The sequence below is a fragment of the Telopea speciosissima genome, chromosome 2 (assembly GCF_018873765.1).
Source record: "Telopea speciosissima isolate NSW1024214 ecotype Mountain lineage chromosome 2, Tspe_v1, whole genome shotgun sequence".
In the NCBI taxonomy this organism is placed as follows: domain Eukaryota; kingdom Viridiplantae; phylum Streptophyta; class Magnoliopsida; order Proteales; family Proteaceae; genus Telopea; species Telopea speciosissima.
The window spans coordinates 13462408-13473235 of record NC_057917.1 but is presented as its reverse complement, the minus strand read 5'-3'; the positions used below and the strand labels follow the sequence as shown (position 1 = coordinate 13473235).

General features: G+C 34.0%; 1 protein-coding gene across 1 annotated transcript; it reads left to right on the top strand.

The window, feature by feature from the left end:
* Positions 1–68: 68 nt before the first annotated feature.
* Positions 69–5679, top strand: LOC122649728. The gene is made up of 8 exons (XM_043842972.1): positions 69–311; positions 910–983; positions 2501–2542; positions 3205–3246; positions 3422–3505; positions 4188–4275; positions 5316–5413; positions 5497–5679. Exons 1-8 carry the CDS (start codon positions 116–118, stop codon positions 5521–5523), a joined length of 651 nt encoding a protein of 216 aa, XP_043698907.1. The 5' UTR covers positions 69–115; the 3' UTR covers positions 5524–5679.
* The last annotated feature ends 5149 nt before the right edge of the window (positions 5680–10828 follow it).

Below are 10828 nucleotides of genomic sequence, written 5' to 3'. Positions count from 1 at the left end.
GTTATATGGTTCCCAATATTTTATCAGAACCTTTACCAAAAAAAATATATATACATTTTATCAGAACAAAAGGGCTTACTAAGGATTAGACCCCTAAAAAGTAAAGAACACGAAAATGGCTTCTACTCTACTCACACTGCGAAGCTGCTTCTGCTTTGGCTACTCTCCAAATATTTCTTCCAATTATTTTAGGCTCTATAAACCGACGTTGTCCGCCAATGGTTCTGGCAGTTCGCAGGGTTGGGCATTTTTTTCAGCAAAGGACATATATCACCTAAAACTTAAGCACCTCGCTAAAGCGTCTTCTGATGGTAAACTCTTTTTTCTTCTGATTTTCTAGTTCTGGCTTTCTGATGCTTACTGGGTTCGATGCAATGGGTTCTGATTGAACAAGTTGGAACTGTCTTTCATTTTGATTTCTTAGGTCTTGGTGGTTCTCATTGCAAACTTTTATTCAACAGAGTAAACTAAAGTGTTTCGTTTGGTTCATGAAGTGTCTACTGGTATAGAAAAACACCCACAGAAATTTAATTCTAAACTCTAGCCTTATGTAGTACAGTGTCTAACTAGAATGACCAAGAGCTTTGCACTCTTAGCCCTTTTTTTTTTATAGGTACCTATTCTATGGGGGAAGGATGGAGGGAAGGTTCACCAGGTGGCTTGAACCCAAGACCTCCTGATAGGGTGGGCTTTTATGCTCCACACTTCTACCAACTGCACTAGGCATTTGCTCTTAGCCTTATTCAGTCATCTCGTACATTTTTATATATGTTGTGTGTTTATGAAAGTAATCACTCTTGGACCTGTTCCAGTTCCCTTATATGTTTAGTTACTGAAACATTTCCTTGAAGACCCATTAGATTCCTATCCTGCTGCTTATGAATTATTCATTTGTATATCATACTACAGGACTTCCGAGTGAGGTAATTGAAGACTCGAAATTCGCTCCTTTAAATGCTGATGATCCTATATATGGTCCACCTGTAAGTTCTTGTTTGTTCAGCACCGATCATTAAATGTGATATTTATGTTCTCTTGTATACTTTATATTCTCTTCCTTATTTGTTTCCTGTTCCTTTGTCTATATAAATCTCCCTATTTGTGCTTATTTGTTTCCTATTCCTTTGTCTATATAAATCTCTCTATCTGTGCTTATTTGTTTCCTTGTATCTACTGCTGTTAAAAATCTTCAATTCATGAAAACATCCATGATTTGATTTACAGTGTCAAGCATTTTGATCCAAATCGTATGATTGTATTCTTTTATAATTGGATCATTTTCTGAAATAATCCATAAATTATTGTTTTATTGTTAGAGTCCAATTCATGATCTATTGATGAATTCTCAATTTCTGTCGAATCTATTCTAGTTGAATAAACTAGGAAATGAAATGATAATGAAAATAAACTTGAAAATTTTCTAATCATACCAACAATGATTGTGTAACTAACTAAAAATTTTCTAATCCAGTATTTAATTTTCACTTCAATCAAGTTCCTATGCTTGAATAAAAAAATAAAAAATATATATAGCCAAAAGGTTTAATTGACATATTTGGCAGGCTTTAAATGAGTTATACAATCATGATTACAAAAATTTCCATTTTCTTTTTCTAATTAATTTCACTTGCCTTCATTTCCCTTTATTTGCAACCAGAGGGAGCCCCTTATATGAATGTTTGGGTTCTTTAAACCCTACTTTAACAGATTTAAAGGGACTCTAGTTTTTGAGACCAAACAACCTCTAGAATGTCACAATTATCTTATGTGGTTCCAGGGGTACTTTGATTGTATCTTTTTATTTCTCATTTTTCTATCAATTGGGATCAAATAAATACATTAGTTACCTAAGATTCTTGAAGGGACAGAAAATTTAAATTTTTTTGGAAGGAAATATACAATCTTACCTCTTTCTTTTTCTTCTAAACATGTCTCTTTTTTATTTTTATTTTTAGGGGGGGGAGGGGGTTAAGAATATGGTGAAGGATCGTGGAGGCACATGAAAGCTTATTGTTAAAGTTAATCTGCATAAAAAAATGCATGAGTTGAAGAATATATTTTAGGTAATTTTCAATGCTCATAAAATTTATTACCTATGGCATGTGGGTGGAGAGCTGTTGATAGTACGACTAGTTATATTATGCATATGGATAAGAAAGGAATGAAAAAAATAATAATTATTTTGTTATTTTGATAATTTTGTGCTTTTCTTGTAATTTCTAAAAAGAAAAAATCTTTTGATCCCTAATATGATATCTATGATACTAATAAACCACCTGTATGATTTAAGAGATGGTTTTTCTCTTCAGAACATTGATTTACTAAAACATCTTTCAATTTAATCCCACCACCTACATATTGATGAATCTGATTCAATTAAACCACCCCTATAATTTAAGACATGATTTTGATTTTCAGAATGTCATTTACTGGACATCTTTAGATGTAATATTTCCACCTATTTTGATGTCTTTGGATAATCTCAAAGCTTTGGTTGCAGGCTTTATTGCTGTTGGGTTTTGACATGAAAGAGACTCACAAGGTAATGCTACTGTTACATCTATATATTTCGTTTCTTATGCCTATGGTATGCAGTGTCACTTATTAGTTTTCTTATTGCAGTCAGCTATAAATTAAATGTTATTGTTTCAACTTAGTGTGTTTTTAAGGATCAGCCAATACCAATATCGATTGCCTGATCATTGTCAGTGGGATAGCTGGGTTATATAGGATCCTCAGTCCTGAGTAGGATTAGAGTATGTCATAGTTGCATGGAGATAGACTGTTATTGAATCCCACTGTTAGCTCTTTTTTGCTCACTGGTTTGGCCACTCTGTCATGGATAGGATTTGTATCACCAGAGCCAACCCATGCAGTGTAATACCAATCATTAAATCCATGCAGTGTCATACGAATCATTAAATTCCTGCTCTGAGATGTTCCTCTTGAATAACAAAATCATGTTTCTTTTTTCATAAACTTTTGCATCAAGGTTGTCACTACGCTTTATATGAGGTTTTAGGAAGAGTATTCATGTTGGAAATTAGTACTTTGCACTTTGGACCAACTGGATTGTTAAATTATCAATCAAGCACACATTTTTAATTTGTTAGAATCCTTACTTGCCTAGTTTGATTATATTTTAGAGGATTCAAAGTTCTCAAATAACTTATTGGTTCAAAATCTGTATCTTTTAAATTGCAGATACAGAAACTTCTAAAAGAGTTGGATGGTGAGTTTCTTAAGGTAACTTCTAACAGTATAATATTCATTAAGTCTGCTTATTTTCCTTTGTCCCCTTTGCTTTCTGATGAGGAAAAGTTCTCTCTGTAATATGTTGGTTGTTTAACAATAAATTCTCTATCTAGCTCTATCTTCGCTATTATTTTAAAATTAGATATAACACTTCATCTTATCATAGGTTATTCATTGTACTGAGGAAATGATTTCCCTCCCACTGTGGAAAGCAATGCATACTCAGCAATCTAATTTGGAAAAAATTGAGGTTAACGTTCCATCCTTTTAGTGGCTTCACTTGTCTGGCTATACTTTTTTTGTATGTATCATCTGCTCTTTTATTTTTCCTTGACAAGTCCATATAAATGATAGTTTGCACATTTATTCTTCCTTATTTCATTCTCTTTATCTTCGGTACATTTGTCTTCTTTCTCCTCTTTTTTTGTCCTTCTTTTTCTTCTTTATTTGCTTGTATTTTGCAAACCATATATTGCTGACTATTGACATAATAAAGAGTGAAGTCATAGCAATTCATTGGTAATTTGGTTTATCAAAAGAAAATTAGGGAAGAAATTTGGTTTCAATGATGGTACATTCAATAGACCATTGGCCAAAAGTTACTTAGAATCCCAGATGAGTATGCCTTCTTTCTGTGTAATGGAATATAACAAATTAGTTGAATAAAATTTTCACTATTGTTTGTGGGCTGTGAAGCATCAGGGACCAACTCTGTTTCTCGCCTCTTTACCTTGAGGTTCAAGGTAGGAGAAAAAGAATTGAATAATTAATGCAGATAAGCTCTATGAAATGTTTGACCTTTTTCTGTTGTTTGCATTTATATGTAAAAGTTGCGAGCTTCTGTTTTAGGGAGCATGTATACTGGTGAATTGTAAAATATTAATAACCTTCCTTGTCTGCCTGAATGTAACTAATTTCCTTATTTTGTACAGATTGCAAAGTCTTTGCCACGGATTTGCATCTTATCTGGTCTTAGTGGGGAGGAGATGATGATGTTCATTGATGCATTTCCAGAGACAGGTATAGAATGATCTTACATCATTATTGCAAAACCATTCATTCCATATACACATGGAAAACTGACTTAGTTTCTGGTACGCTGGTGGAGCCAGGATCCAACCCTGGGGGGCCAGCATGATGTACTCAAGATGGATTATATCGCACCTGATAGCGCTTTTATACAATACATTTTGAATTTTTATAAAGTAGGAACATTAATTTGCTAATATATCTTATGATTAATGAACTAAATTTACTTCTAAATATTGAGAAATGTTAAAATAATTGTTTGAACGAGTGAACTCTATTCTAAAAACATGGGTTGTTGACAAAACCAAGCAAAATCCCATACAAGTGGCCATACAATTGAATGGGCTAAATGCGCCTAACTCTCCATTGGCTATAATCATGATACATGAAATTTTCATTTTGAGAAAAAAAATTATTTGATAATTTTATACTTTAAATTCAATAAAATTTTAAACATCATTTTTTTACTCAAATATAACCATGTATGTGATGTATGGTGAGAGGAGGTAGAATGCATAAGAAACAAATTAGCACTTCTATGGAATTGTGAAAAACTATAGGGGCCATGCCCCCCACCCCTCCTTCCCCCAGCTGCACATCTACTGGATAGTATACAAAAGCTCACTCACTGGAGGTTGTCTGTTTCCAAATCTGTTACTGGAACCCTTCCCCTTGTCTGGATGGTATTGAATGTTTTCTGTTGTGACTCAGTAAAGTTGTTTTACATAAGATCAGTACCTTAAGTGCAAACAGTTTTTGGACCCAAGGCCTGCCATTGAAATATTTAAACCGTTTCCTGCTGAGAGAAGTTGATGGTTGTCTGATAATGTCATGTCAATGGTTGAAGAGTTCTTAGGTTTTCTACGTTGGACAGCTTGTGCCCCTCAAGTTGATTGAGTATTGGACGTCCGTCATAAATTATTCTTGTCATAAAATATTTTCTAATTTTTATTTTTGGGTGGTAAGGCCCTTTCCTACTTTGATATTCATATTATATGAATGTCAGTAACATTTCTCTTAATTCTGTGCAGGACTAGAACCAGCTGCATTTGCTGCTCTTGTTCCTAACAGTGCAGATAAACCGCTGCAAGAGGTGATGGAAGAGATTATGGAGGACCACAAAATGCTGGTAAGAAGTTGCATCCTTGATGAACTTGATTTCTGCTCTCAACCATCTGTTGACCTGCTTTAACCAATTTGATTTCCTTGCAGTCAGAAAAACAATCAGACACAGCATGACATTAGGATTTGCTTGCAGACTTCCCAAGCTTTGATTCTTGTACATGATGTTCTTGATTTGTACAGTGTAAATTCACAAGAGTGATCCAACTTTCAGCACCTGTTTATTTGTAGAAGAATGAGGTGGATGAAATTAAAGGTTATCAATTTTTTGTTGGAGACTCTGAGCAGTTCTGAAGATAAGGCCATGGCCCAGTTTGATACTTGATGTCTCAATCCACAATGAGATCAACCACCATAACAAAACTACTCAAGTCAAGTGGTTCATAGCTTTTCATGTTGAAAAATTTGTTCAGTCGTGAAAGAATTAATGAAGTTCCACTGCAAATGTATCACAAATGGGATTCCAATGATAATATCTCTCAGCGGCCTTCTTTCCTCTGCAATCTCTACTGCTGAGGACTTGGATTATGCTGGGTTTGTTTTCAATTTAATGGATTTTTTTTTTTTTTTTTTTTTTTTTTGGTGAAATGGATTCACCTGCTGATATCCCACGTTGAGTGGGACCTTTTTATTTTGATGGAAGCAAAAGAAATAAAATTGAAACAAAATAGCACATCAGTCCTACAAGTATTTGTGAGGTGTGAGCCTATCAATTCGAGAACTAATAGAGTTTGTCTATCCTTCTTCAAAATACAAGTAGTTCCAACATCCTTAATTTGTGAGGTCCCAGCCCTTTTCTTGGCATTATGTCCTCAACTTTGTCTAATGGTCTTCACGGCTTTAAAATGTGTCATACTAAATAGAGGAGATTGTTTTTTATCAATAGCTCAGGATCTCCTTCTTTTTTTATTTTATTTTACAGTTTTGTTTTTTTTTTTATTTTTTTTTTAAAACAGGATGTATAAACCAAGCAACTTGAAAGTGAAAGATTTGTTTTTAAAAGGACTTGGGAAAGACATGTATTTAGGAACTCTTTGGTATCATTTTTTATTTTCATATTCTGATACATAAACATTTTTACAAATGTTTGGTACAATTTATGGACCCTATTTCTATTTACAAAAGATCAAAATAATTGAAAACACCCCCAAAATGATAATTAGGGGTGTAAATGAATAGTCAAAATCCGTTTCCGTTTTCGTGTCTATATCCATTTAGCATTATCTAAATTCGTCCGAAAGCTAAACGGATGCAGATACTGATAGGTTATAGCTATCCAAAAAGCTATATTTACATATAAACGGATAAAATATCCGATCTGTATCCGTTTAGCACTATCCGAATCTGTCCAATAGTTAATTGGATGTGGATGTGGATGCGGATATAGCACTATCCGAGCTGAATTCGATCCATTTACAGCCCTAATGATAATGGACGTTAGTCTATTATGGATTATGGTTAAAATCTGTTTTTCTTTCATTTTTTCTCTTTTTAATGAGCATGTGCTCATATGACCCAAATATGAGGGGGTAAAATAGACATTTTATTTAATTTTTAGAAAGACAAACCCGCTCCTCCTTCCTCCTCTTCTTCTTCTTGCAACGAGCCTTCACCATAGGGTTACAGTACGCCTCGCCCCTCCTCCTTCTACATCCTACCCTTGCAATGGCATCCTGCCCCTCCCCTTATGGAAAAGGAATGGGTCGGTTATGAGATGGGGAAATGGGGTTTGGAATGGGTTTTATGGTTCAGTTATGAGATGTGAAAATGGGATTTTCGGTTACGTTAGATGGAGGAAGAAGAAGATCGGGTGAGAAGAGATCGGTTAGATTAAAAAAGAAAAGAAATGGAAGATCAGGTGAGAAGAGAAGGGTTAGATTTAAAAAAGAAAAGAAATGGAAGATCAGGTGAGAAGAGAAGGGTTAGATTTAAAAAAAAATGGAAAGGGATTTGTGAGCTCGGTTGGAAAAAATATAGAAACAAAATAGAAAGGATGGAGGGAGCTGGGTTAGAAGATGGAAATGGGTTTCGGTAGTGGGTTTGATTTTGGGGTTGAAGAGAAAAGAGATTGGGAAGAGAAGTGGGTTTCAATCGGTGGGACAGAGTTGGTTGCAAAGCGGTATGGGATAGGAGTCCTGCTCTATGTGTTACTGAATTGGAAAAGAAGATGGGTGATGAGAGAATTTCTTTACCTACCACTAGAAATCTCTTATAAATAACTATTTTTCCAAACGATTTCTTATTCTATACTGTCTAATAGTTATTAGACAGTTTTCCATTTTTTGTAAAAAACCTTTTTATTAATGATTTTTTTGTAAATAAATCATAATCAAAATGAAAAGTGATACCAAAATGGCCCTTAATAAAATATAAAGTGGTCAAATGCAAAAGAAACCAAATTAAAAACAGAAGCATATGGTCATATAAACAATCAAGTAGGTTTGGTCATTCACCTATCTAAACATTCCTTTATTAATTTGGGGGGTTTTTGTATTACGGCATTATGTTACACATGAGTCATGTCTCACCATTTGCAAAGTGACCTTTTCAAGTTAGGTCCATGTATTCGCATTCCTAACTCATTGGTTAAGATTTTAGGCCCAAACAAGCGAAGAGCATTAAAAAGAAGATAAATTCTAGTGAACGAAGAATTTGCCTATGGATTTGGGTGTCTTGGAATGGGCATCAGGAACAGTAGAGAGAGAGCCTTATCGATTTCGTACAAAAGGGAAGAATGATGATCTTAGATGGTTGGGTGAACTATATTCCCACTGGTGGAAGAAAACACTCCTAATTTCTATTATGATAAATGAAAATTTTTAGGAAAGAGAGAAAGAACGTTGTCAAGCTACATAGCATATGTTATCGCCTCCCTATGTTTATTTCTCTCATCCACATGGAGGCTTACGCTACACAGCCTGGCAGGGTTGTTTCTCTCTTTTTTGAAAGTTCGAAAAACCTCCTTATTGGATCATGTTTTGGACTCATTCTCATACTAAAATCGGTAAAAAACAAATCAAAACCAACCCAAACCGACCGATTGACACCCCTGACTCTATCACATGGGTTCACTAACTCCAATCCATGACTACCACATGACAAGCAATATATCCAACCATCACCAACTTCTAGTCGCTAAAAAAATACTTTTTGATAGCCACTTCTGAATGGTTCTTCTAATGTGGTGGCCCTTTTTTTTTTATTTTTTTTTATGGGGGGGGGGGGGTGGGGTCGGGGGGAGGGGTTAAGGGGGAAGAAAACAATGTTGGATAACTTGGACCGGTCAGATGGTCAAATTGTTGACCAACCACATTTCGGTTCAGTCTTTTATCAATGGCTTGATTCGGAGCCTATAACATTCTACGTATGACTTCTTGATTAGTGGTTAATTGACAAGTATTAATTAGCTTCATTTTTCCAACCAAAAAAAAATAAAATTAGCTTCATTTTTGTCTTAGTTATATCCTTATTGATAGAGAATGTCTACCTAAGAACTTTTTCAATTAATTAAGGAAAAATCTTACTGGTAAACTTACTTTTTTTTAGGGATGTAAACGGATCGGATGTGATCGTCCTGCCTGGATACTTATATCCCTAAATGAATACGGATGTGAATCGAATTGGGATTTTTGACTATCCGTTTACATCTCTGACTTGTATAACCCATACCTTCCTCCAACCGTTACAACTCACTCTCAATCCATTGTTTGTGTCTTATAATTCTTATTTCCTCACTCTTTAAAATCTGTTGAATCTTCAAAAATCCTCTATATCATTAGTTGGATATCTATTCGTATCATATAATATTTTTTCGGATTATTCGAATAAAATTCAGATACCCCTAATCGAATACAATCAAATTCGGATTTTTAGGTACCCATTTACAGGCCTACTTTTTTTGCCCTTATATAACACTTTTTTGTCCGATTAAGGCTTCTTATCATTAATTTCACTTAAATACAGCATTAAATATTTCATTTAATAACTTTCCATTTTAAAAAAATATATAACACTTTTTTGTCCGAACTTTTGAATGTAAGTCAAGGAGCAATTAAAAGAAGTTTATAACTTCCTAGTTCACCACTTTTCTGACAACAAGTTACGCAATCCCTTAAATAAATTGTAGATTAAATTAGAGGTTAAAATTTTTGAAACTCTAATTTTTTAAGGTAATTAGATCATATTGATAGATCTTACCAAATAAAGAAATAAATAACACTGATAGAAAATAATTACTCCCACCATCTGCACCATGGCTGTCTATTTTGGAATTCTTCTATATCCAACATTATCTGCCCACGTGACTATTAAATGTTTCATAATTGTCTTACTTATATTACCCTTAACATGCTTAATAGGGATGTAAATGGATATTTGTAAATCCGTATTAGATCCGCGTTCGTATCCGTTTAGGAGAATCCGAATCCGTCCGAAACTAATCGGATACGAATATGATAATCCCCTTATCCGATCGATTATTATCCGATTCGTTTAGCAGTCCAACGATAATAAAATATGTGAAATATAACTTTGTGTTTGTCTATCCTTTTAAGTTACCTTATTGGATTTTGTTATCTTATTTTTATAAATTTATAAGTTAAGATAATGTGATTCTTTTTCTAGATTTGTTATTGGTTTATATATATTATTTTATGCAATGTGCTACATGAAATTACATATCTATTAAAAAATCAAAAGTAAAAAACGTAAGAGAATAAAAGACTAAGAAGAGTAGAAGAAAGGATAGTAACTGAACTCTCAAGTTTTAACCCTAACCTTCATCATAAAAACGATAACTATGTCAACGGATAGTCAAAAAATCGTATTCGATCTGTATTCATATCCATTTAGGAGAACCTGTATTCAAAAAATCATTATCCAAAAATTATTCGAATCCTTCCAAATACCGATAGGATATTATCCGAATCCGTCCGAATATAAACGGATACGAATATGATAATGCCACTATCCGACCAAATTCGATCCATTTACATCCCTAATGCTTAATGCATTAAAGAGGAAGACGATAGGACAATTGAGTGAAAGAGAGAAGAAGAATAATGGTGTTCAAGTTTGAAATATTAGTAAAAACAATAAAGAAAAAGAATGCCATCCGATCACGCAACGGACGCCACCCCTATGCCCTAATATAGGGACGTACAATATAACCAGTCCCTGGAACCCCAAAAATGACTAGGGGTGTGATGGTCATTTCATGCACCATTGTGTCAGAATGTAAGGGCAGAATGTCTAGCACGACCAGGTGGCATTTTTTCTTCAAAAAAATATTTAAGTAATTAATGAATTAATAAGCTGATATTGTCAAAACTTGATTGTCTTTAATTCTTTATGGAATGAAATCCTGGAAGTCGTAATAAGTGAATCCTACAATTAATTACAAACCATTTCACGTCCTAAGAAA

Excerpts from the sequence above, each read along its gene's own strand:
- LOC122649728 (XM_043842972.1), top strand. The coding sequence starts at position 116 with ATGGCTTCTACTCTACTCACACTGCGAAGCTGCTTCTGCTTTGGCTAC. Across the intron at positions 2,543-3,204 it reads ACATGAAAGAGACTCACAAG|ATACAGAAACTTCTAAAAGA; the intron begins GTAATGCTACTG and ends TTTAAATTGCAG. Across the intron at positions 3,247-3,421 it reads TGGATGGTGAGTTTCTTAAG|GTTATTCATTGTACTGAGGA; the intron begins GTAACTTCTAAC and ends ATCTTATCATAG.